The sequence below is a fragment of the Dermacentor andersoni genome, chromosome 10, assembly GCF_023375885.2.
Source record: "Dermacentor andersoni chromosome 10, qqDerAnde1_hic_scaffold, whole genome shotgun sequence".
Taxonomy (NCBI): Eukaryota; Metazoa; Arthropoda; class Arachnida; order Ixodida; family Ixodidae; genus Dermacentor; species Dermacentor andersoni.
The window spans coordinates 138924225-138951314 of record NC_092823.1 but is presented as its reverse complement, the minus strand read 5'-3'; the positions used below and the strand labels follow the sequence as shown (position 1 = coordinate 138951314).

General features: G+C 46.2%; 2 protein-coding genes across 4 annotated transcripts in view; both read right to left on the bottom strand.

Annotated features, from left to right (window-relative positions):
- Positions 1-27090, bottom strand: part of LOC126545211 (isobutyryl-CoA dehydrogenase, mitochondrial-like) — a 149041-nt gene that overhangs the window by 64840 nt on the left and 57111 nt on the right. For all 3 annotated transcript variants that reach the window (XM_050192974.3, XM_050192973.3, XM_055078300.2), the window contains exon 5: positions 1803-2017. In XM_050192974.3, the coding sequence (XP_050048931.1) occupies positions 1803-2017 (215 nt within the window). The remainder of the gene's footprint in view (positions 1-1802; positions 2018-27090) is intronic.
- On the bottom strand, positions 18585-22999 carry l(2)34Fd (nucleolar protein 10 lethal (2) 34Fd). The gene has a single exon (XM_050192965.3). The coding sequence runs from the start codon at positions 22821-22823 to the stop codon at positions 20781-20783; it is 2043 nt and encodes a 680-aa protein (XP_050048922.2). The 5' UTR covers positions 22824-22999; the 3' UTR covers positions 18585-20780.

The window sequence follows — 27090 nt, the reverse complement described above, 5'->3', positions numbered from 1 at the left end:
ATGGTGCTCCGGAATGACTTGCATTGGCAGAAGTAGTGGTTTCTCTGCAACTATGCATACTCTATACAACTACCTATATACAACACTATATATTTACTTCCATGCAACAATATTCTACAACATCATTCTTGATGTGAGGCATTGAAGAAGGTTTTGTCTTCAGCTAGCTCTCCCATGCCTGCTACAATCATGAAAGCAAAGTGCAGCACAGACATCTGATGCCTCCTGATCACAACATTGTGAAACCACAAACTGCAGCTGCAGCCTTCAAAGACATAGCTCCAAGGTGATTGGGCTAGTTCAGTGCAATATTTGGCTGACCTGCAGCAATTTTCGTTGCTTAATTACAATGCTGTTTATGGTGCTTTTGATGTGCATAAATAGGTTTTAAATGTTTCAGAATGCATTTTGACAGTTTACACGTTCCCCCCATGTTCGTTTGCTTCTTAAACAGGCTCCCTTTTGTATGTCCTTTCATGTTTCTTCTAGACCCACACCACGATCCTCCCATACATGCAGCTTGATGAAATCCAAAGTTTGCCGGCAATCCGTCTGGCTGGGAAAGTACATGTCCAAAGGTGCAAAGTGAAGCACTGACCAAGTTGGTTCAGTGCTTCATGTTGTGTCTTTTGACAAATGAAGCTTACGTTGACTCCACAAAAGAAGAAGAAAGAAGAAAAAGAAAACACAGGCAAAATTAATGTGACGCTATACAATGTCCAGGAACAACATAGAAGTCACACCTTCTGAAAATGAGTTAGCACAGGATGGTGTTCTAATAAAATAAATCAACCAATCAGTAATTGCCCGATTGTATTAAAAAGTCATTTTATGCACCGAGTTGGCCCGACATCAGCCTACTGAACTACTGTTCTTGCTCTGGAATATGTTAAGTTTAAACATCACGGCGGTGGGGCAGGAACTCTTGTAAGCCAGGAGGTGGGATGTACAGTACTCTTCACTCCTAAAGGAAACACCTAATTAGTATTCAAACTAACATAACTCAAGTAAATCATTAACTTATAAGAAAAAGTGCTTCATGAGACACATTAGGTAGATCTATACTAGATAAATTGATCGATAACCAGTCTCGAAATGCTAATTAGTACTTCTTTTAACAGTAGACTAAACTGTAGTTGCTGAGTAATGTTGCCAAATGTGGTTGTTTAATGCGAGATGCATATTAAATGGTGAGAATTGCGTGCTGCTTTAAATAATATTTACTTAACCACTGCTTGTAACATGTGATGTGGTGTTTTGAGTCAACCACTGATAGTTTTTATACAAAGTGCAGACCTCTTTTAACAACTTCAGCAGCAGCAGCAGCCTATTTTATGACCACTTCAGGACGAAGGCCTCTCCCAGTGATCTCCAATTACCCCTGTCTTGCGCTAACCAATCCAAGCTTGCGCCTTCAAATTTCCTCATTTCATCACCCCATCTAAATTTCTGCCATCCTCGACTGCACTTCCCTTCCCTTGGCACCCATTTTGTAACTCTAACGATTCACCAGTTATCTGCCCTGCGCATTACATGGCCTGCCCCGCTTCATTTTCTTTCTTTTAATGTCAACTAGAACATCAGCTATCCTAATTTGCTCTATGATCCACACCGCTGTCTTCCTGTTTTTTAATGTTACGCCTAACATTTTTCGTTTCATCGCTCTTTGAGCATTCCTTAACATGCTCTTGAGCTTCTTTCTTAACCTCCTGAGTTTCTGCCCCCTATCACTGGTAGAATGCAATGACTGTACACTTTTCTTTTGAATGGCTATAAGCATCACTGCTATGAACATCACCAACCTTCTTTTCTTTCTTGCCAAAGCTCAGGCCTGGTGTTCCTTTCTCGACGACAACTGTCGAAATGCCTTTTGCGCCTGAACCGCCGGTTCGGCACATTACCACGTACACATGGCTTGCACCCGAGCCACTGACGAATGCCTTGGTGCCATTCAAGATGTAGTCGTCCCCATCCCTCTTGGCTGTGGTGACCAGTGAGGCAGCATCGCTGCCACTGCCTGCACAATTCAATCCACATTATTCCTGCTTCTTTCAAGCAGGGAGCCCTGTAACAAACTGAGCGAGGAACAGGATTAAATCTTTTGAGTGTGCTCACAACCATGCCAGAAGATGCCAATGGAAGCTGGGCAGCTACTGCCTTAAAAGGCATTGCTATAATGGTGGATAGCTGATCAAAGCATTTTGCATACAGAACTATGCATGTGTCATATCTTGGCAGGTCAAAGTATGTTGCACAGTAAAGCTGGAAAAACATATCTATCAATCCCTGTAAACATTTTCATTGGCACAAAGAGGAAATATTCATTTGAAAACACTTTGCTATTTTAAATGTGAACTGAGAAATAGACATTGTCCATAAACTTTCCTAGACAAGGTTGTGAGGAAAATTTGCTGAGACCCTTTAAATAGATAAAACCAACTTGAACTGCACAAATGCTCTGATTACGAGATGAAATGGGTCACAATGAAATAAATGAAATGAATGGGTTACAAATGGGTCACAATTTGCCAAACATACAGGTGCATTAAGCTGAGCCTACCTGCATTGACCAATCTGAAAAGATTACCTGCATAGGTTTGCACTTGACAATATGAATGTTTCACCAAGCTGATTAAGAAGTTTTAGAAATATTCGACTCAGAGGTAGGGAAGCCCATCAGCCAACTATACAAAACAATGAAGAGTAAAAAAAGAACGCAAGAGGCATACAATGGAGTTGGGCTTATGGGTACGCGAAGCTGAAATCAAAGTGCGAAATGAAAGGTCAGTAGGCTTGAAAACACAGGCACTGACTCGCAACTTAATGCTTTGTTACTGACGAGATATGCACATACATACAAAGGCATATGGTGCATACAAGATATACAGGATGCATCAGCAAACCATGCCACTCAAGAATTGTACTTCTTTGTTAAGCAAGATAAACATTTGGCTTACACACTGGGCAGAATTTTTACGCATATGGCACGCCCCGACTATTTCGCAAGTTGTTTAGCTGTTATTTCAAAACAGAACCTTGATTTTCAGAACGCCCCTGTTGTCAAAAGTCTATTGTCATTCATTCATTTCACCCGGTTAACTTGCCCAACTTGCTGTTTTGTTAAGCAAGTTGGGGTGCTTGTTCTAAAACTCCCTATTGTTGAAACAATTACAGTAATGTTCTCATGCATACAAATCAGTCACACCTACAGCCAGGCCAATGCAACTAGCCAATTGTGAAATCACCCTTATCGTCACTGTGGGCCAGTTATCCTGCATTCGACGAGTAGTGAATTTGCTAAATTTTTTAAGTGAATGTGACCCCGCAAGTCTGAGCAAGTCCCTGATTCCCAATGTATCAATAAGCTTATGATTCACATCGGACTCAGATTTTTGTGAGTCGGAGTGAGGCTGACTGGGTCCGATTACTGGCGAGTTTGGATCGAGGAAGGCAGATTGGGTCTGATCTTTGTGAATCCGTGCCTGACTGAGCCATAAGCTTAAGAAATATTTTGTGAGCGAGTCCTGTGAATTGTTTGGTTTGCCAACCTATGCTCTCTGGTAGCACACACTTGTGTGCATGCAATGGAACTACAGGGTGTGTATACATTGCACTGCACACCATCCAATCCCAGTGCAACAAGTTTTTAGAAACCACCATTAACAAAACCACAGACATGATCTTTTGGTGGTAACTGCAGTTGTTTGATTCATTCACACATTTAAGATGCTAACAAACTGCTATAATATATACACAATTTTAGGTGCCAAGATCATCTGCATACGGTAACAAGTTAAACTCATCTCCTAGGACAGTGAAGCCATGAATGCTGTGTGAAAAAAAAATGCCCAAGCTTGAAATGAATTGCAATAAGCAACACAGAGACAGAGAGGCTTTGGTTCACAGAAGAGTGGCTCTGAGGTAGGACCATTAAGCAAGTCCAACAATGATTGTAACAAAGTCTAGTGGAACAAGACCAACATATAGAAAGGTAGACAGAAATGGGTGGTAAACATAGCCAAATGCTACTGTGAGGTCAACTTGTAACAGCATCAACTGTCAATAAGAGTTGGAGCAAGAACAAAGAATTATATTACTGGTAATACATGTCAAATAAGGCAACACTAGGACTGATGTTACACATTAAAATCTGTTGCCTGCAATAATATGCCAGACGAAAAAAAAAAAAGTAGAATATAGAGGAAAACGGAATCGTGGTACTGTTTGTCAATGTTAAAGGGAAACATGGCACACACCTTGTCTTGCCGTTACAATGAGAAATGACATATGATGTCATCTACTATAGTATAAATTTAGGTGGTGGTGACGATTCTGCTACAGGCGGGTTTAGCCTGGCAGACTAGGCCAGCAAATGCTCTGCCTGAGGGTCTCTTTCTGCCTCAAATATGTCAGCACAAGCCTAGCAGTCCAAACTCGCGCAGAAATGTACAATGCTTCCTCGCACATGATTGACAGTCCTTCCACGAAGACTTCCACACTTTTCTGGACTAAACAGGCAAAATAATGTATTCAAACACTATGTTAAACTGAATCCACCATGCCTATATATGTTAAACTTTGTGCGCAAACCGGCGAGTGGTTTAGCTGTCAGAGTTGTGCACCTGGTGCTCTTATGTTGCAACATTTGGTGCACCCTCATTTGAATAGAATTTATTGATAGAAAAGATAGAGAGGTCGACCTGTGCTAGTGCGCTCTAGTCTGCTACTCTGCAATGGGGAAGAGGAGTGAAAGTACTGGGATGAATGATGATGATAAGAGAAGTGGTGAGTGTTTATGTACATGAGATAGTTGTCTCACTAGAGCCGCTCGTCGAGCTTGGTTTCCTGCAGAAACTTCAACAATACATTTGTTGCACGCATTGAAATTGCAGTGTCAGGCCATGGGCCGAGGATAGCTTCCTCCGACAGTGGTTGCCTGCCAACGCTGGCTAGGAAACTGTCTAACGTCCTTCGCTCCAGCATATATGCTGGGCAGTCGCACAGTACGTGTTGCAGTGTTTCGGGCATCTGGCAGTGTTTACAATCAGGGCTGTTCGAGTGGCCGATGAGGTGTGCGTAAAAAATTAAAATTGAATTATAGGGCTTTACGTGCCAAAACCCCTTTCTGATTATGAGGCACGCCGTAGTGGAGGGCTCCGGAAATTTCGACACCTGGGGTTCTTTAACGTGCACCTAAATCTAAGTACACGGGTGTTTTCGCATTTCGCCCCGATCGAAATGCGGCCGCCGTAGCCGGGATTCGATCCCGCGACCTCGTGCTCGGCAGCCCAACACCATAGCCACTGAGCAACCACGGCGGGTGATGGAAATCGAACCTGGGTCTCCGGAGTGCCGAGCCGAATCCTGTGTAGCAATGATGTTTTGCTCCGTGTAAGCTTCGGGGGCAAACAGAATTTACCGTCTGGGTCAATCATATGTAGACGTCTGTGAATGTTGTCATAGTGGGCTCTGTAAGCCTTTGTAAGGTCCTGCATGAGTGCCTTGATCATGGAGTTGGTGTCAGGACGCGAGTAGGCAATCCGTACTTCAACAGAAGAAGAGGAGGCCGATCTTGCCTCACGGTCAGCGAGTTCATTGCCAAAAACACCACAATGACTAGGCACCCACTGAAAGGTGATCACGTGGCCACTTAACTCGGCGCTGTGATGAAGTTCGACGATTTCCAGCACAAGCAGATAGTATGGTCCTTTATTTAAAAAGTATTTTAGCGCCTGTCGCGCTGATTTGGCATTGCACAATATCGTCCATTTATGGGGTGTCTGCGTTCTCATAAAACGGACAGCCTGGTGCACCCTCATAATTTTTTCTTAACATAGCAGAAGCATCGACTTGCAAGTCAGTCAGCATTACAGAGGCATGCATGTTTCTCTTAAAATCATTTCTATAAAATTTTGCAGACTAAGAGGAGGCTTTAGCTTGGTTGCACCTATCTAACTACATGCAAAAGGCAAATTAGTTTTTCTCGGCAACCACTTCACGAAATTTGGCGAGGTTTGTTACATTTAAAAGAACAGCTTAATATCTAGTGACTGTTGGTTCTGAACTTTTCATTTAGGTCGTAAATCTTTTATTAAAAAGTGGCAAAAAAATAGAAAATTTTCAGAAAACGAACCTATCAAGTTTACAACTCTAACTCAGCAAAGAGAAATGATATCACAATTCTGTGAATTGCATCTAATAGTGACACGTGTACTTATCTTTATCGGGCGACCACGTTTCGCCGCTTAACAACTGTAATCGCACAGCCACGGACGCGCCTGTATGTATCCGACGTTTCTGGAAAGTTATCGATGATTCTACCCGGCTGTCTGTTGTCGCCGAACCTTATGTTATCTGATTTCATCGCCTGACGCGAATGGCGTAGAACATTGTGGAATACGCGCGGGTCCCAGCGATTAGTCTGGAACATTCGACGACTGCTGTATAAAAGCTGACGCGCTTGACCCGCTGAGCAGATTTTCGACGATCGCCGAGCGTGTTCGCCGCTATCGTTGTGCTATAAGTGTAGCCTGTTTTGTGGGCACAGGTTCGCCCAATAAAAGTTAGTTTTGTCGTTCACAGTACTGCTACTGTGTTATTCAACGTCACGACCACGTGACATCTGGTGGAGGTGCTTGTGCGTTCATGTACCGAACGCCCCCGCAAAGCCGCGATCCAAGCCCGAAGCCCGAGGACAAAACCAACGTCGCCCAAGACCAGCGAGCTAGCCGCCGGCTGCAAGGACTGCCCCCAGAGCACGGACTCCTACCTGAGACGTGCAGGAAGATTGCCACCAAGTCCTCCCCAATGGCAGCCCCAGCATCCCCCGTCGTGCTGCAGCAGCCCAGGGAGCCCCCCACGTTCCGCGGTTCAACATTCGAGGACCCGGAAACCTGGCTCGAGACGTACGAGAGGGTCGCTGCATTTAACAGCTGGAACAGCGACGACAAACTGCGACATGTCTTCTTCGCATTGGAAGACGCTGCCAGGACGTGGTTCGAGAACAGAGAAGCCACGTTAACGACCTGGGACCTTTTCCGAAGTGGCTTCCTGCAGACATTCACAAGCGTTGTACGCCGAGAACGAGCCCAAGCACTACTGGAAACCCGAGTGCAGCTGCCCAACGAGACCACCGCGATTTTTACAGAAGAAATGAGCCGCCTATTCCGCCACGCCGACCCGGAAATGTCCGAGGAAAAGAAAGTCCAGCTACTAATGCGTGGTGTTAAGGAGGAACTTTTCGCCGGTATGGTACGAAACCCACCGAAGACTGTCGACGAGTTTCTTCGCGAGGCCACTAGCATCGAGAAGACACTCGAGATGCGAAACCGGCAATTCGACCGCCGCACCAACGCTACAAACTATGCCGGAGTTCAATCACTGGCCTCCGAAGACCTGCGCGAGGCTATCAGGGCAGTCGTACGAGAGGAGCTTCAGAAGATCTTCCCGTCGTCGCAGCCTCAAGTGGCCTCGATCGCTGACATCGTCAAAGATGAGGTTCAGCGGTCGCTTGGAGTTCCGGAGGTGCAACCTCAATTACCGCAACCCCAACCCGAAGCGATGACCTACGCCGCCGTCGTACGCCGTCAAGGCCCTCCTCAGCGACCGCGCCAGGGCCCTGTAACGCCGCAATTCCGTCGACCACCGCCGCCGCCGCCGACAGCGCGCCCACCCGTCGCCCAGCGGAGCTACCCGAGGAAGACCGACGTTTGGCGCGCTCCTGACCACCGCCCGCTCTGCTACCACTGCGGGGAAGCGGGTCACGTCTACCGACGATGTCCATACCGGGAAATGGGACTGCGAGGTTTCGCCGTCAACGCTCCGCGCCCGCAGCAAGGTGAACGCCCTCGCGATATCGCTGACTACCTCGCGGCTACTCAGTGGAGTTCTCGACGACCGTCGCGTTCACCATCACCAGGCCGCTACCTGTCGCCGCAGCGCCGAACATACACTGGCCCAGCTCGGGGCCGGTCAGCGAGCCCATATCCGGAAAACTAAAAGCAGCAACCGATGGAGGTGCGGTTGCTGTCCGTCGAACTGTCGAAGATCCTCCGCCGCCGACGAAGACGCCGAAGAAACTACCTCGACGACATAACGACACGCCGCTGTCCCGACGAAGTCTGGAAGGAAAGAATGCGACGACGAAAGCCGACCTGACGACGTCACATACCAGCCACAAGTCAACGCGACGCAGTCGTGATCCGACGCCAAGACCGAACTGTAATGCAAGACAAAGAGCCACCGACCTCGACGTGCTTCTCGACGGCCACGCAGTCACCGCCTTAGTCGACACAGGGGCTGATTACTCCGTCATGAGTGGACACATCGCCGCCCAGTTGAAGAAAGTTAAGACTACGTGGGAAGGCCCTCAAATTCGTACCGCCGGAGGACACCTCATAACGCCGACTGGAATGTGCACGGCAAGAATTACCATTCACGACCGGACTTACCCTGTCACCTTCGTTATCCTCCAACAGTGTTCACGAGACGTCATTCTCGGCATGGACTTCCTCAACCAACACGGCGCAGTCATCGACCTGAAGTCGAAGTCAATAACTCTGTCGGAAGACCATGCGATACCGTCGGAGAACCCTCGTAGTCACCACACCTTGAGTGTGCTCGAAGATCAGGTGAGCATCCCGCCTCGCTCCAGCATTGTTATTTCGGTCGGCACCGAAACACCCGCTGACTTAGAAGGTGTCATCGAAGGCGACCAACGTCTACTGCTAGACCGTGAAATTTGCGTCGCAAGAGGGATCGCTCGACTGCACGGAGGAAACACGAAAGTGTTGCTGACAAACTTCAGCCAGGAGTACAAGCACATCAACAAGGGCACGACGATCGCATACATCGAGGAAATTCTGGAAAACAGCAATGCGTTTGTCCTCTCGGATTCCGCCGCATCTACCCCGACGACCATGGTTGCCGAACCAGACTACGACATTAATCCAAGTCTCCCCGTGATTAAGCAACAGCAGCTCAGAAGTCTGCTCCGGCGATACAAAGGCTGCTTTTCGACGTCATCGAGGATTCGACAAACACCAGTCGCCAAGCATCGCATAATCACCGAGGAGTACGCTCGACCACTTCGGCAGAGCCCTTACCGAGTTTCGCCGCGAGAACGTGAAGCTATAAGAGAACAAGTCGACGAAATGCTGCGCGACGACATCATCCAGCCGTCGAAAAGCCCGTGGGCATCTCCTGTTGTGCTGGTGAAGAAAAAGGACGGAACCCTTCGTTTCTGCGTCGATTATCGTCGTCTGAACAAGATCACGAAGAAGGACGTATACCCTCTCCCACGGATAGACGACGCATTGGATCGGCTCTGCAACGCTAAATACTTCTCCTCGATGGACCTCAAGTCTGGCTATTGGCAAATAGAAGTCGACGAAAGAGATCGTGAAAAGACCGCCTTCATCACCCCAGACGGCCTCTACGAGTTCAAGGTTATGCCATTTGGACTGTGCTCGGCGCCTGCAACGTTCCAGCGCGTGATGGACACGGTTTTAGCAGGATTGAAGTGGCAGACCTGTCTCGTTTACTTGGATGACGTCGTTGTATTCGCCGAAAATTTTGACGATCACCTTAGGCGGCTTGCCACAGTACTAGAGGCCATCAAGTCATCAGGGCTCACTCTGAAGCCAGAAAAGTGCCGCTTCGCTTACGATGAGCTTCTATTCCTAGGCCACGTCATCAGCAAATCCGGAGTACGCCCCGACCCGCAGAAAACAGCTGCCATCGCAAAGTTCCCGCAGCCCACCGACAAGAAGGCAGTGCGTAGATTTCTTGGCATGTGTGCCTACTACAGGCGATTTGTCAAGAACTTTTCACGCATCGCTGAGCCGCTAACACAGCTAACTAAATGTGACGTCGAGTTCAAGTGGGAAACGCCACAGGGCGACGCATTTCAAGAACTCAAACGACGCATGCAGTCGCCGCCCGTACTTGCGCACTTCGACGAGCACGCCGATACCGAAATACACACTGACGCCAGTAGCCTAGGCCTCGGTGCCGTCCTAGTCCAGAGAAAAGATGGACATGAACACGTGATAGCTTACGCTAGCCGATCATTGTCAAAAGCAGAAGGCAATTATTCTACAACCGAAAAGGAATGCCTCGCCATCGTTTGAGCCACAGCGAAATTTCGCCCTTACCTACATGGCAGGCCATTCAAGGTGGTCAGCGATCATCACGCGTTGTGTTGGCTAGCTAACCTAAAAGACCCCTCAGGACGGCTGGCACGATGGAGCCTCAGGCTACAAGAATACGACATCACTGTAACCTACAAGTCCGGACGAAAACACTCAGATGCCGATTGCCTATCCCGCGCCCCCATTGACCCGCCGCCGCAAGATGACGAGGATGACGACGCCTTCCTTGGAATAATAAGCGCGGAAGACTTCGCCGAACAGCAACGAGGAGACTCGGAGCTAAAAGCCCTAATCGAGTATTTGGAAGGGCACACCGACGTTGTCCCAAGGGCATTTAAGCGTGGATTATCTTCGTTCACGCTTCAAAACAACCTACTCGTGAAGAAGAACTTCTCACCAGTCCGCGCCAACTACCTTCTTGTTGTTCCGTCGGCGCTACGTCCGGAAGTACTGCACGCCCTACATGACGATCCGACCGCTGGGCACCTCGGTTTCTCCCGGACGCTATCGAGGATACAAGAAAGGTATTACTGGCCGCGCCTAACCACCGATGTCGCCCGTTACGTCAAGACATGCCGCGACTGTCAGCGACGCAAGACACCACCGACAAGACCAGCGGGATTACTACAGCCGATCCAGCCTCCTTACCGACCTTTTCAGCAGATCGGGATGGACTTGTTGGGACCGTTTCCGACATCAGCTTCCGGAAATAGGTGGATTGTCGTGGCGACGGACTATCTCATCCGCTTCGCTGAAACTAAAGCTCTACCGAAAGGCAGCGCAGCCGAAGTGGCTAAATTTTTCGTCGAGAACATCCTGTTGCGACATGGTGCTCCAGAAGTCCTCATCACCGACAGAGGAACGGCCTTTACAGCGGAGCTCACTCAAGCCATTCTGAACTACAGTCAGACAAGGCACAGGAGGACAACGGCCTACCATCCGCAGACGAATGGTCTTACGGAACGGCTGAATAAGACCCTCGCCGACATGCTAGCGATGTACGTCGACGTCGAACACAAGACGTGGGATGCCGTCCTGCCGTACGTAACATTCGCTTACAACACGGCGGTGCAAGAAACAACACAGATCACGCCGTTCAAGCTGGTCTACGGCAGGAACCCGACGACGACGCTTGACGCCATGCTGCCGCACGTAACTGACGAAGAGAATGTTGACGTCGCTAGCTATCTCCAGCGCGCCGAAGAAGCCCGACAGCTCGCCCGCCTGCGAATCAAGAGCCAGCAGAGGACCGACAGCCGACACTACAACCTCCGACGACGCTTCGTCGAGTACCAGCCTGGCGACCGTGTTTGGGTCTGGACCCCGATACGCCGACGAGGACTCAGTGAGAAGCTACTCCGACGCTATTTCGGACCCTACAAGGTCATCCGACGTATTGGCGCTCTGGACTATGAGGTCGTGCCAGACGGCATTTCGCATTCACAGCGGCGCCGCGCACGATCTGAAGTGGTCCACGTGGTGCGCCTTAAACCCTTTTACGGACGCTGACGAACTTCGTCATTTTTGTTCTTTTCTTTGCTACGAGTGCTTTTGTTTATTAACTTCGTTTGTTTGCAGCATCGGGTCGATGCTTTTTAAGAGGGGGGTATTGACACGTGTACTTATCTTTATCGGGCGACCACGTTTCGCCGCTTAACAACTGTAATCGCACAGCGACGGACGCGCCTGTATGTATCCGACGTTTCTGGAAAGTTATCGATGATTCTACCCGGCTGTCTGTTGTCGCCGAACCTTATGTTATCTGATTTCATCGCCTGACGCGAATGGCGTAGAACATTGTGGAATACGCGCGGGTCCCAGCGATTAGTCTGGAACATTCGACGACTGCTGTATAAAAGCTGACGCGCTTGACCCGCTGAGCAGATTTTCGACGATCGCCGAGCGTGTTCGCCGCTATCGTTGTGCTATAAGTGTAGCCTGTTTTGTGGGCACAGGTTCGCCCAATAAAAGTTAGTTTTGTCGTTCACAGTACTGCTACTGTGTTATTCAACGTCACGACCACGTGACAATAGTACATCTAAAGCAGACAAAATTGTTATGTTACACATGAATCTTTAAAAAATTTAGTAATATGAAAATACAACTTTTACAGAATGCTTGTACACAACGTAACAAATTCACATAAAATATAAAATGACATATTGAATTTGTTTACTTTCAGTGATCTAATGGGTGCCATTTACAGAACCGCGATATCTGTTCTTGATGCAGAGCTATTAATTTGTAAACTTGATGTGTCTATATTTTTTTTCAAACTTTCGAATTTTTTAAAATCTTTTCAACAAAACTTAAGCCCTAAATTGAAGTTCCGCTTCAAATAGTCACTATAATTTACCTTTTCTCTCTTAAATGCAACAAATTTCATTAAACTCAGTCCATGGTTATCTCAGAAAAACGTTTTTGCATTGTACATGTATTTGAATAGGCCTTGTTGGAGTTGGGCCCGAGCTAAAGCTTCCTCTTAACAGTAGTTGATGTCTACATGATATGAAGCATTCATGATTTGTAGAGAACTGTTGTGTGAACAATATAACTGTTTTGTAGTAAACGGTGACGTAGGGATTATATGCTGTAGTGTTTATATTTATATTATATTATATTTAGAGTGGGCATGGGATAGCAGCAATGGTGCAGTCTTTGCTGAGACCGTTCTTCTTTTACATCCACATTCTTCATCTAATCGGGCTGTTTCCTGTCCGTGCCTGGAACCCCTCCGATGGAGCCTGTACTGCGCCCTTCCTTGCTGAAAACTCGGCCTTTGCATCATGCGGCGATTTGCTGTTCTCTTCGTCTGCGCATGCCGGAAACGTCAGCGGAATCATCGCACCGGATTTTTTCACCATACCAATGGCATCAACACATGCGTCACCCTGTGGTGCGCACATAAATAGGCCAACGATGACGACCCTCGTCAGTGGGCATAGGATAGCAGCAATGGCGCAGTCTTTGCTGAGACCGTTCTTCTTTACCGTGCTGAGACTCGACTTCCCTTTACTGTAAGCACTCCAGCAATCGCGCTTTGTTGCTCGTCCCATGCCCGGACATTTTGTGGTGTTTATTTGCCGACTGTGTACATGTTACGAAGTTACTTGAGATGTCCGGAGACATTGAGCTTAACCCTGGGCCTGATCCCAGTTGTAGCACTAACCTGATTCTCGAGGCCATCAACTCTCTTGCTACTAAAATGGATGCGCGTCACGCTGAGCTAATCTCAACTCTTAATGAAGTGAAAGCCAACCAAGAATTACTTGAGCAGTGTATTACAAGCATGAATGCCAGATTAGCGTACGTAGAGCAGAAAGTCGCTGCACTTGAAACTCAGCAAGAACCTGCTCATATCCAAGGCAGTATTACTGAAGCCATGAAAAGTGAGAATGAATCGGTGCAATCTCGTCTGGACGATTTCGAGGACAGGTCAAGGAGAGATAACTTGATTTTCTATGGTATCGCCGATGGTGCCTCTGAAACTTGGGTGGAAACAGAAAAAAAAGTTTGTGCACTCCTTGTGCAGTTTTTCGTGTTGCAATTACCCGAAGAAGGAATGGAGCGTGCGCATCGCTTAGGTTCCTTTATAAATAACAAATGGCGGCCAGTGGTAGTGAAACTGGCATCATTTAAAGCAAAGGAAAACATATTAACACAAAAGAAGAAACTGAAAGGATCCGGGGTATCCATTCAAGAAGACTTCTGTCGGGCAACTAGAATGACCAGGAATAAGTTAATTGCATTTGGGAAGTCTTCTGGTCAATTGTCTCATCTCAGGTACAACAAATTGTTCATCAACAAAACGTGCTACGTGTATTGCTCTCAAATCGATACCGTTTATGAACTCCAGCAGAACAGTATTGCTACTGCCAGCGGTAATGTAGGCAGCAGTGGAATAAACTTCCCTGCGAATCCCCCGTCACCCGCTTCGAGTTAGCATCACGTGGCCGTACAGAATAAGCATGACAATGATTACTCTGTGGTGTTCACTAACATCCGCTCCATTATGAATAAGCGCGATGCACTGTCTACGCTGATCGACACATGCAATGCAGATATTGTTGTTTTAGTCGAAACCTGGCTTTCAGATAAAATTGAAAATTCGGAGCTTTTCGCATGCAGTAAGGCTTACAATATTTATAGAAATGACAGAATAGGACGATGTGGCGGTGGGACCTTGATCGCTGTTTCATCTGATATCACCTCTTTTGATATACACGTGCCTTCGCAAATTGAGTTCTTGTGCTGTTGTATTCACATAAATAACAAAGACGTAATATTTGCCGCTTGCTATCGACCACCCTGTACATGTACATCCACATTTTGCAATAAGCTGTTTGACTGTCTTAACCAAATCGTTGTTAATTATAAAGCAGCACCAATATTCTTGCTCGGTGATTTCAATTTCCCTGGCATTGATTGGGCTGTTGACTTCCCATCAGTGACTTTATCCTCATCCCAATGTTCAACCTTTCTTGATATATGTTCGATATTTGGCCTCACCCAGTTTGTTAAAGAGCCTACCCGTGTCACTGCAATCTGCCAACATCCTTGACCTCGTCTTCACCACATCCCGATTCAATTTCATCATTACCAATTATACCTGGTTTAAGCGATCACTGCGTGATTCATTTTGCAATTCCCTTACGCTCGCCACAGCGTCTAAAACACCGTAAGAAAATTCGTGACTACAGTCAAGCAGATTTTTCCTCGATCAAGAACGAATTACAAAGTTTTGCCGATTTCTTTTTTCCTCAGTTCTGGGAAAGAACTATTGCAGGAAACTGGCTCCTTTTCAAAAACAAGGTTCAAACGCTAACTGAAAAATATGTTCCGACTCGCCTATTATCTCCATGCAATCGGGTTCCTTGGTTTAACTTGAGTTTAAAACAGCTTCTTAACAATAAAAAATGCATTTTTTGACGCTTCAAGCTATCTGGGGAAACCAAAGTAAAAGCTGCCTACGTAGCTATCGCATCTGCATATAGAATGGCCATTCGCTCAGCCAAGAATTACTTTTTTTCTGAAACACTACCTCATCTGCTCACAACTAATCCTAAGAAGTTTTGGAACATTATTAATGTACGCAAACCCACAGAAATCGTTCTGAAAACTGACGATGGATTTCCTGTCCCCCATGAGCTTTGCTCAACGTTTTTTAACAACACATTCTCGCTATCTTTTTCTGACGCTCTAATAGACACTTGACCGTCCGCATGTGCCCTTACGTACCCTGAGATGGAGCCGATTTCGATCGATTTAGATGGCATATGCATATACAATTTGATTAAGAAAGATAAACTTTCTTCATCGGCAGGTGTTGATACCATAAATTACAAATTCCTTAAGAGTACTGTAGCGTATTCATCTGCTTTCTTGTAATATATTTTTACGCAGTCTTTGCAGAGTTCAACACTTCCGGACGACTGGAGGACGGCGAAGGTGATTCCAGTCCACAAATCCAGTGATACACATAACCCCTTAAACTACCGGCCGATCTCCTTGACTTCTATTCCATGCAAATTATTAGAGCACATAATCTACTGCAACCTGATTAGCTTTCTCGAGTCTAATAATTCTTTTGCGTCACAGCAGCATGGTTTTCACAAAAATTATTCTTGCGAGACTCAATTATTAACCTTTACTAATGATTTGTCTTCCGCTTTAGATCGAGCTTCAGTTATTGACTGCATCTTCCTTGACTTCGCGAAAGCTTTCGATACCGTCTCACATTGACTACTATTAGTGAAACTTAGCACACTCCATCTTGATTGTAACTTGCTTAAGTGGATTGAATGTTTCTTGCAGAATAGAACACAGTACGTTTCTGCTAATGAACATGACTCCAAATCATGCAATGCAACATCCGGTGTTCCTCAGGGGTCAGTCCTAGGGCCTCTTCTTTTTCTAATTTATATTAATGGCCTGCCTGATTCTGTTACTTCTAACATAAGGCTCTTTGCAGACGACTGCGTTCTGTACCGCGTAATTTCTAATGAGTCTGACTTCTCCGTTCTTCAATCTGACTTAAATAAAATTTCTTCTTGGTGTGATGCATGGCTTATGAAACTAAACATTAACAAATGTAAAGCAATGAGGGTGTCTCAAAGATTAACCAGTCCATTTCTCAGGGCTATGATCTTAACGGTTGCCCTCTTCAGTTCGTCGACAGCTACAAGTATCTAGGCGTCCATATCATTAATAATCTGTCATGGCAGAAACATATCTACCATGTTATTAACAAAGCTAACAGTTCCCTTGGTTTTCTTAGGTGGAATGTCCGCCTCGTTCCCGTTCCGCTGAAACTACTACTATATAAGACACTTGTGCGTTCTAAACTCGAGTACGCTTCATCGATATGGGACCCGTACACTAGCTCGTTAACACAGTCCATAGAATCGGTTCAGAACCGCTCAGTTAGGTAGGTTTATCCTCTCTATCTACTATCGCTTAGCCAGCGTTTCTCGCATGAAGCAAATGCTTGAACTACCTCTCCTTTCTACTAGACGTCGAATTTCCCGCTTATGCCTGTTTCACAAAATATACTACACTAATAATGAGCTAAAAATGACACTTTTTTCGCCACCGAGCCATTTGTCATTCCATATTGATCATCGAATGAAGGTTGGGGTGCCTCAGTGTAAAAGCAATGTATACCTCGAAGCCTTCATCCCAAAAACAAGTCAAGACTGGAATCGCCTTCCCGCATCCATTGTCACTATCACACATCATGATGTGTTCAAGTCGGCTATCTGTGACCATGTGCTGCCTCATTAGCTATCTTTTTTTCTTTTTCTATTGCCACTCCTCTTTGTAATGCCTGTACGGCCTTGAGAGTAAATAAATGAAATGAAAATTAAGTAAGACAGACTATTTCTAATGGCAAGGTATCAGGTTGAAAGCAAACTACAACCCAGGGACACATATCCAGTTCACCGTGTGGCACATAACATTACATTGCACCATCATTGGGATTTGCCCACTTAAACTTGCCCGCAAGGAAATGGCTGCTCTCAGAGAAAACTTCTTTGCATTCAAGATTTTGCACTTATCAGCAGTTGCTCAAATTTAGGCACAAGGATCACACATTATGGTCAGAATCGTTCAAAATACATTTGGCCCTGTTACTTGCCTGCTTTACAAAGAAAAAAACTTAATTCGCATTTGTCTGCATTCCTCGCAGTGAGTGATGCTTAAAACATGGTGGCTGTGTCACTTTCAGAAACTGCAGTACAGCCACGCGTGGCTTTTGGGATTGGCTTCCACCAACCGCTCGGTGCTGCATCCGAGAGGCACAAAGGAAAGCACACAAACAAGGCAAGTAACTGTGCCAAGTGCTATACCGAACAATTTGAAGAACCATGAAATACGATCTTGTTGCAAAATTTTATCAAGAACAGCAGCAGCGGTAAGAGCAAAAATCTTTTTTTCTACAACCTTAGGAGAAAAATGCATGTCCCTGTATATGATGGAGCACAGTGGTGCCGTGGGCAAGCATATGTACATGTGCACAAAACATAATTCAGTGCAGATGCTCTTTGTCAGGCTCTTCTCCGCATTCCACACCACACCTAGCAAAAATATAAAGACTACACCATTTCCAAACTCAACTCGAGCCGAAGGAGCATACAAGGAAAAACACATAGCTATGTTAATCAACATTACACCAACTCAATCATGTGGCCTTTTCATTTAATGGTGGTGTTCCAGAATGGAAGTGAAATGTGATAAGGAACCCAAATGTAAAGAGGGTTCTGCGCTTGCACAAGGCCATGCTTAACAGACATATGTACTTTCACCTATCTTCCCAGTCTTCTCCACCATAGATACAGCCTTCCCAGTCAATGCTTCTATAATATTAAAAATAGCATGGGTGTACAGTACACACAGAAAGGTTTAAAGAGGTAATGTTAGCTCGCAAGCTGTGTCAACCTGCATCCAAAACTGCTAGTCTCTGCTCAGGCAGACAGCACCTTCGAGTCATTGATTGCATTTATATAGTGATAAACACCTAGGTCGGCATCTTTATTATGTTATACATTACTGAAGATGTGCTAAATGGAGGAACTAGCCACTGCAAGGTTAAAACATGATGTTTTGGTTTTGCGCAAGTCAATATGGCTTTATTGACACACAGGATATATTTGAATGAATCGTTCTTAACATTCCCATGTACTGGCTGCTTTCTCATACGAGTTCAAGTTGTTCTTGGAAGAAGAACCAGTAAAAAGATTGGCTAGCCCAATGTGTACATGCTTACTCTTTCACAATAGAATTTATGTAAGGAACTACACAGTGCAACAGTGTGGGGAATGTTATGAGAGATGACACCATGGCCTTCTGAATGTACTGCAGTTCTGAGCAAATGGTAACATTGCTAGTAACATAACAGAAGGTAGTGCAAAAAAGCACAATCACAATAGAAGGTATGAAGAGAAAGTGTTAGACTCACAGTTTTATTTACCAGCATGGGCCGCTAAATATGCAGGCGTGTACACGAAACAAACATGCGCAAAAACAGGACTATCACAACAGTGTCTACATGTGCACATCAAGAAATGCTTTCTTTATATTGTACAGGTTGATGGACGGACTGCTGACACAATCAATTCCCTCTTTGATATTGGAACAGCTTCTAATATGAGCTGTGTGTTTGTTTCTACTTTTACCGAGAATCTTTATCTCAACAACTTGGGGATCACAAGTGCCCATGTTACCGTGCTCAGCTAAATTAGTATTTTCTTTCCCCTTTGTGTTCTGGAAATGTTCCCCATCCCTATCATTAACATAGTATCCAGTTTGGAACATGTAGACACAAGTAAGTGGTATTTGGTACACCTAGCCAATGGCACAATTCGCCATCCTGTGTGGCAATCGGTGCCTACTACTGGCTGCTTCATACTGTTGGCTTTTGCCACTTTAAAGCTGTCCAGCTTATGCAGCAGGAATTTGGTAATGACAATCCCAGAGCGAGAAAAACCAGCTCCAATGGGCTTCCCAATTTGAACATGCCAGTTATTGCTCATCTTGTGACTACGACTTCTTGAGATGCGACTCGAGGCACATTGAGGCAAAAACATTTTTTTTTATAACTTTGGTATACGCTGATTACAATGGCAAACCTTTCTTTGCTCTTGGTCAGTAACACTGTCAAACATGATTTGTGGCGAAAGTCAAGTTATCTAAGAATTGCAGCTTATTATGAGCAGGTGTCCCATGCCCCTTTTCATGCATCCATTGCATGTGCACGGAAATAGGACGAGAAGCACAAGTCACATTCATCGTGTAAAATGAGCGAGCAACATCATGCCAGCGGTGGAATGGCGACTTCGGTTGTCATATAAGAGTACAGAACGAAAGTTTGGCACCATATTCAGAGCCAGTTTGCACGACTTGTGCGTAACTTCTGCTATAATCGCCTACAGAGCATTCTTGCTCTCTGCCAACAAATATGGGCTGATGAAACCAAGCACTTCCTCCAAATCAACCAGTGAAAAGCACTTTTTAAAGATTTCACTGCACAGCAGAGAAAACACAGGACTAATGCACAGAGCAAATGGCACACGACACTGACTGTAAAGTTTTATTCAGTGTAGCATATTAAAGCCTTTACAAGTAGAGCTGTGCAACAATAATTTGAACTCAAGTTATCACATTTTGATCAATGAATCTGAACTTCCAGTTGTGGAATGTTGCTTTGCTTAGTAAGCTGTACCAAAATGGCACTCAGATGGCGTTGTATTTTGTATCTGCCAAGTTGAAGGGCAGCATGCATAGGCATTTTCAACTTCAACAGTTCAGTCTGTTGGTCCCTTCCTTGCTGGTGAGTAAGCAAAGTGGGTGTGTTAATGCCCAACGTCTGCCTGTGGTCCCAACCAATTAAAGCATTAATATGAAATTAATAGATATACAAGATACTGTTACCAGAGCATAAAACTTGTTGAAATTAAGCAATGTGCGTCATTTCCTCTGCCTCACGCTTTCCATGCTGTAAAGTGAATTATGCCACATCAGCAAGCCCAGTATCTACCCCCTCCTTCACAATAATTTTACTGTTAGTGCTCAAAAGAATGTATGCAATTGTTTTTATCCCCAATATACTCCTGCTTGAAACAAGTGTTAGAATTCACACCTTACCACCTTATAAAGCAGAAGAAACAATTAGTGTTGTGGTCAAGTTGTTAAAACACCATAAGTACATGTCGAACTTTCATGCCATAATGATTAGGCAAGAAGGTCCTGTTTTTCCCCTCATTAAATAGCACCATGAGAAAGAACAAAATGCTATCCAGCTGCTAAATTTACAGCCTTAGCTTTTTGATGTGTTACAAGGTAGCGTCTGTGGTGATAGGTGAGTAAGCATAGACACACAAGCAGAAGACAAATGGGAACAAACATTGCTCACCACTTGCTCCCTTTCATCTTTATTCAGTGTGCACGTATGACCTAGCTGGCTAATTAGGATAGTTCATGAAATTGTGCACTGTGATAGTTCATCCGGTTGACAAGCAAGCACTGTAAAAGCAGGACACTTAAGGGACTAGTTCCTAACCTTTCCAGCGGTAAGAGTGGACAATGTAAGAGCGATACCTTATTATTTACAAGTATGGGCTGTGGCATAAGTTAAGGCAGTCCCTTCATACTCATTTTCAACCCTTTTGCTGAGCGCCTAGCCTTCCTCCGATCGACCATGTGCGCCCTCACATTCTCTTCCCTGTCTTGCTCAACTTTCGTTTTTCTCAACGCAAATGTCATCATCTTATTCCCACTGGCACCCACTTCTGCACCTGTGCTATTCCTGTCCAATCTCTGAGCAAGCGTCAGCTTCTGTGCTGCCTTCTGCTGCTTTTTCACAATGTCTACATTTTCACCTTTTCCATAAATTACTCCGTGGAACTCAACACCACTCTTCAGTTCGTACATCTTAGGACCTTCTGCTGTCGATTTTGCTTCATGCTTTATCATCCGGTGTTGTTTTTTGACTTCTCTTGTCCATGTTCTGTCATCATCTGAGCTCTCCTCTTCACTTGAGCTGCCATTCTGTTCGACTGGATTGAGCAAGTCCATGATGCTATTGCCTTGCACCTCGGCTTCATCCACTTTTTTCTTTTGCCGTTTGTCCAGACTCTTCACGAGTGGATTCAACAATCTGTATTCTTCACTGGCAGGGTCAACCTCAAAGTCTGGGTTTTCAAATATTGCTTTAAATCGCGTGTCCTCCAAGAGGGCCGTCTTTGGAGCCTTTTTATCCTTCCTTGAAGCTACCGTAACCTCGGCTACAGCTGCTTCTTGAAGTTTCTTTGCCAGTTCCCTGTTGACTGTTGGCAACTTGAGCTTGCTCTCAACACGGTTCTTCCTTGCAGCTTCAACTGTGTCTCTGATTTTCTTCTTTCGGTACTCATCGTATGCAAAAGGTTGCACCAGTGCTTTTGCCTTGTGGTAAAGCCTCATGTCTAGGAAGTAGCCATGCATGTATGCTCGGAGAAGGTTTGTGCCCACAAGGTGGCCCAAGCCAAGATTCTCTAGCTCCCTCTGTGTGACAAACTTGTAATCATCATACACAGTGTCCTGATGCGTCTCCTCCAGCTCCTCTGTCAAGTTGTCCAGGAAGGAGCACCAGCGTGGCGCGGGGCCTAGGCTCGGGATGTAGTATGACAGCACCTTTTTGTCTTCATTTGCCAGAAAGAACAACCCAGAGCTTCCTACAAGGCACAGGTCGTTCAAGTCGACGCCTGGAGTGACTGAGCTGAACGCCTTTCCCGAAGACCGGTCCCACAGCTTAAGCACCTTCGAGTCCATGCTCATCACAACGTCGGCGCCGGAGTGGAAGGCGATCTTCTTGACGGGCAAGCCGTACAGGTGGTCCTTCACGAGCAGTGGCTTGTCAGAACGAATGTCAAACAGCAAGATCTGACCTGTTGCCGTGCCGACGCCGAGTGTCAAGGCGTCCTTGAATGTCAGCGCGGTGACCGACGGCATTCCCTCGACTTCTGTGTCTAAGGTGACACTGTTGAGAGCACATTCAAGGGTTCCTACTCGCGACCTCGACCTAGGATCGAACGCTTCCACTTTACCTTCTTGCGTCCCCAAGCAAACAAGATTGTGGTAACTGTTAACGCGACACACGTTGACAGCCACCGCCTCAGTCATGATTGGGTTCATGAAACGACCTTGGTCCAAGTTGAGCCTGTACACTTCAGGTCCGTCGCAGCCGAAGTACAGCTCGCAAGCGGCGGGCAAGTAAGTCATGTCACGACCAAACTTTGGAATTCTGATCCTGTGATAGCGCCCGTACGCGGCGTGGAACTCGACGTAACGGTCACAGTGAAGGAACACCATCTTTGTGTAGTCGTCGCTCAATATGTCGAAGGTGACTACATCGGAGTCGAAGCAGCGCTCGAACTTCATGGACAGCTGCGACACTTCGTAGCAGCGAACGCGTGGCTTGTACGTACCAGTTGCCATTACGTACTGGCCGTCGCGCGATATGGCAACATTGGTACTCACGATTGGCATTTCGAAGTCCTGGATGAGTTCGATGCGGTGCCGTATCTCCGCGTTCTTCTTGGCCAGCATGCGCTTCTTGCGATCCGATAGCCATTCTGGCAGGGAACGACCCGCGCTAAGGTTGTAAATCTTTACGTCGTTTGTGCTTGACACTTGCATTTCGAACGCTTTTCGCAACTGTACTGACACAATCGCAGCGTTTTAACTGTCGAACGACAATGGAAATTGCTCTTCTATCGGATGAAAACTGCACGAGAGAAAACAAAAAGCTCAACCATGCTGTGGCCTGGATTGGACAGGATGCGAGTGGCTGTGCGAATAGTCAACGTTAGAGGATTCGGCTTGGCTCGTTCTCTTAAGAAGACGTAATGGCTTTAGCCAACGTTTTGAATCTAAAACGTTGGCTTTAGCTTGGTCCTAGTGCACGAGACAATGGTCGAGTCATATGGGTCGAGTGCACGGTGGTCGAGTGGAACAAACGGCGCGCTCCCACTGAGGCGCCGCGTGTGGAAAATTTTGCGATGGCGCTGCGAGCGAATTGTATTGCGGTGAGACGCGCTTCGCTGCATAGTCAACTAGTTTCGCTGCGGGCGCTGAGACCGATTGCAGGCGTACGCTCTTATAATGGTGCTTTATTTCAACTGCAAACTTATATTGACACCATTTTGCTACGTATATATATATTTGAGGCATGGGTCATACAACATTCACTTTTGATGTTATCAAGTGCGTCGTCTGCTAGCGAGCGCGCATTCGTTGCGCGGACGCTGGCGGACGCCCAGTTTTTCTAGCAGAAAGTCTGCGCAGTAAATTTTCTTATGGTATTTCTTGCTTTGCTGCGCCCGCGATTCTTGTCGGTCGGTACCAATTGTAGTTTTAGCCAAGTGAACTGCTATTGTTTTCTCAAAGTAACACGTAATTTTTGCCACAAAAGCCGCCCATCTGCAACATGAAGCTACGTAAGAAAATTTTATTGATATCGTGTCATTTTACGCGCGCTTATTGGTGGAACATTGATCAAGGACAGTGATCAAGGAAAATATTACATTGAAATAAACCAGGTTTATTTACTGCGTGGCGCAAAGAGATGCAGATGACCAATGTAATTCTAGGTAAATCTAAGGGCACACAGACATATATATCCACGACATATATATAAGAGAGAAATTGTCAAATATTCTAAACGCACGTATTTCCCTTTATTCACGTATTGAAAAAGTGAGAACTCCCGACCGGAATAAGCGTGCTTCTTTTAAAAGCTGCACCAGCCCCAAGTCAACCAATCGACTTTCCGCGAAAAGGAATCAATGTAATTATTGGGCGTTAATGTGAACAGCAGTGTTAGGTAAATATATTGCCTATGTACTCAGACTGAATCGAAGAGACCCGGAAGTCTTTAGCAACATAATCTCCGTGGTTTGTTTGACGATCTCCTTCAACGTGCCAGCAGGTGAAATAAAGTAGAAAATATATATAGTGTAATCGAATGGTGTTTGCTATTCAGATCGTATTCGACTTAAGAATTCGCTATTAAAAATTATGGAATAGCCTGTTCCGTCCGAATGCAACGCATAACAGCAGTTACCCGCTGCAGTTGCTTAGTGGCTATGGTGTTGGCTGCTAAGCATGAGGTTGCGGGATCGAATTTCAGCCACGGCAGCCGCATTTCGATGCGGGAGAAATGCGAAAACACCTGTGTATTTAGATTTAGGTGCACGATAATGAACCCCAGGTGGTTGAAATTTCCGGAATCCCCCACTACGGCGTGCCTGATGATCAGATCGTGGTTTCGGCACGTAGAAAACCGTATTTTAATAACAGCACTTTTGAAGTCTCGAAGGTGAGGGGCCAATGCAAGTTAGGAGTCTTATTTCGAGTGATTGTGCTGCTGGAGAGTCGTGACTGTTGCACAGAGGCGCACCAGCTCCTGAGAGAGTTAACACACGGGTGTTATCAGCTCTGCTGAACAAGTTCGCAGCAGTCATTCAATATAAACGCCCTGTTTTGGGACAGCCTGTAAATCTGCTAACTTGATTCAGGCTAGGAAAACATTTTTTTCACAGCATTACCATGTCTGCAACCCATTAAAACTGGGTGTCCAATGTCGTACACTTCTTCAACGAACACAGCAGATCTACAAATATCTCTACGTGTATGTGAGGCATGGCGTTTCATTAATTGTTTCATCATTGTTCTTATGATAATGCACCGGATAACTGAATACAGAAGCTGCTTAGTTGAGCGGATGTACAGTTGGGAACGACAGTACATTTAGGTATGAAATATGAAAGATAAGCGCAAGATGTTTTCTTTGAAATCAGACTCGAGAATGATTTCTTTCATTTACACCGCTGAAAAATGCTGAAGGTCGCAGCTAGCTCCTTCTTTTTTGCATTCATTAATTAAAAAAATTCTGGCATTTTTTGTCTGATGATATTGTCACAGGTATAAAACTATTTGCACAATGTATTTACAAGGCATACATGAACAGCAGCCGAGAATTCCAAGAGTCTGTTGCCACTTCATCGTCTTCACCGTCGACGACCCTGTCTTCTTTTCCCACCGTAACACGACCCCCGGCAGAAAAAGCACCATCCCGGTGCTTCACACGGGGCCGTCAGAAAGGGCATAGTAAGGCTTAAGCCAAGAGACGTGTACGACGTCAGGTGATGTGGAACCGGGTGGCATGACGGCGGTCACAGGGATTATCTCGTAAGTGATATTAGTCACTTGACATAGAACGCGGTAAAGGCCTTTATAGCACGGAAGGAGTTTCTCGGAGAGCCCCACTCGGTGGCAAGGGGACCAAAGTAGCATGAAAGAGCCGGGTGAAAAATATGTGTCACGATGGCGGCGATTGTAAGCGTGCCGTTGAGATTCCTGCGATGCCAACAAACGAGTTCGGGAAAGCTGGCACGCATGGTCAGCATGGGTGATGGCGTCGTGGGCATACTCGGTCCTCAAATCCTATATTATCAAGGGGAGTGAAGTGTCCAATGGTAATACAGGGTCACGACCGAAGAGTAAGTAAAAGGGGGAATACCCAGCAGTATAGTGGTGTGATGAATTATAGGCGAACGTGACATAAGGGTCGGGTGAAACGTATTTCGATAGCATATCAGTAATGGTCCGATTAAGTCGCTCAGTAAGGCCGTTGGTCCAGGGATGATAGGAGGTAGCCACTTTGTGCTTGGTAGAACATGAGCGTAGGATATCGGCGATGACTTGGGAGAGGAAAGTGCGGCTGTGGTCAGTAAGGAGCTGTCGCAGGGTGCCATGTACTAAATGATATCCCGGAGTAGGAAACCTGCGACATCAGTTGCGCAGCTTGTGGGAAGTGCCCAAGTGATGGCTTAGCACAATGCGTAATCAGTAGCGACAGCGATCCACCTGTTGCCGGAGCTGGACTCGGGAAAAGGGCCAAGGAGATCCAAACCTATGCAAAAGAATGAGTCAGGTGGAATGTCGATCGGCTGTAGGTACCCGGCAGGAAGTGTTGCTGGCTTTTTGCAAAGTTGACAGGGCTTGCAAGCAGCTACATAGCGCCATACGATGCGTGCGAGGCCAGGCCAGTAGAAGCGGCGGCGCATGCGGTCGTAAGTGCGAGCAAACCCAAGGTGTCCGGCAGTTGGGACGTCATGAAGCTCCTGAAGCATGGTTTAGCGGAGGTGTTGAGGAACGACAAAGGGAAGGACCGTCAGGATGAAAACTGTGTCAGCACAATATCCCATCGTTGAGGACGAACCACTGTAACGATGAATCAGTAGGAGCAGATTCCATTCGGTCAATGAGAGTCCTCAAAGTAGCGTCATGGCATTGCTTGTTGGCCATGTCCAAAAGCTAGGAGATGGAAAGAACACTTGCAGAAGCGTCCGTGTCGGCATTGGTGGGTGTGTGTACAGTGTAACGGGACAAGCAGTCGAAGTCCTTGTGTAGGCGACCAGACCTATACACCACCTAATAGGAATACTCTTGCAGCCGCAAAGCCCATCGTCGAAGCCTCCCTGTGGTATCTTTTAAGGACGAAAGCCAACAGAGGGCATGGTGGTCTGTTACAATAGAAAAGGGCCTGCCACATATATAGGGGTGGAGTTTCGCTACTGCCTACACAACGGCCAAACATTCGCGCTCGGTAATAGAGTAGTTCAGCTCTGCAGGTGACAAAAGACGGCTAGCGTACGCGATGACACGTTCATGGCCATGTTGAACTTGTGCCAAACTGGCATCGGTGTGCACCTCTGTAGGTGCTGAAGTAGCGAAGTGTCCTAGAATCAGTGGGGGGGTGAGCATGGTGGTAAGGCGAGAAAAGGCAGTGGCCTGAGAGGGTCCCTATGAAAACGGCACACTTCAGTAGATCTGTGAGAGGACGTGCTATGGCGGCAAAATCTTGAACAAACCGGTGGAAGTAAGAGCAAAGGCGCACGAA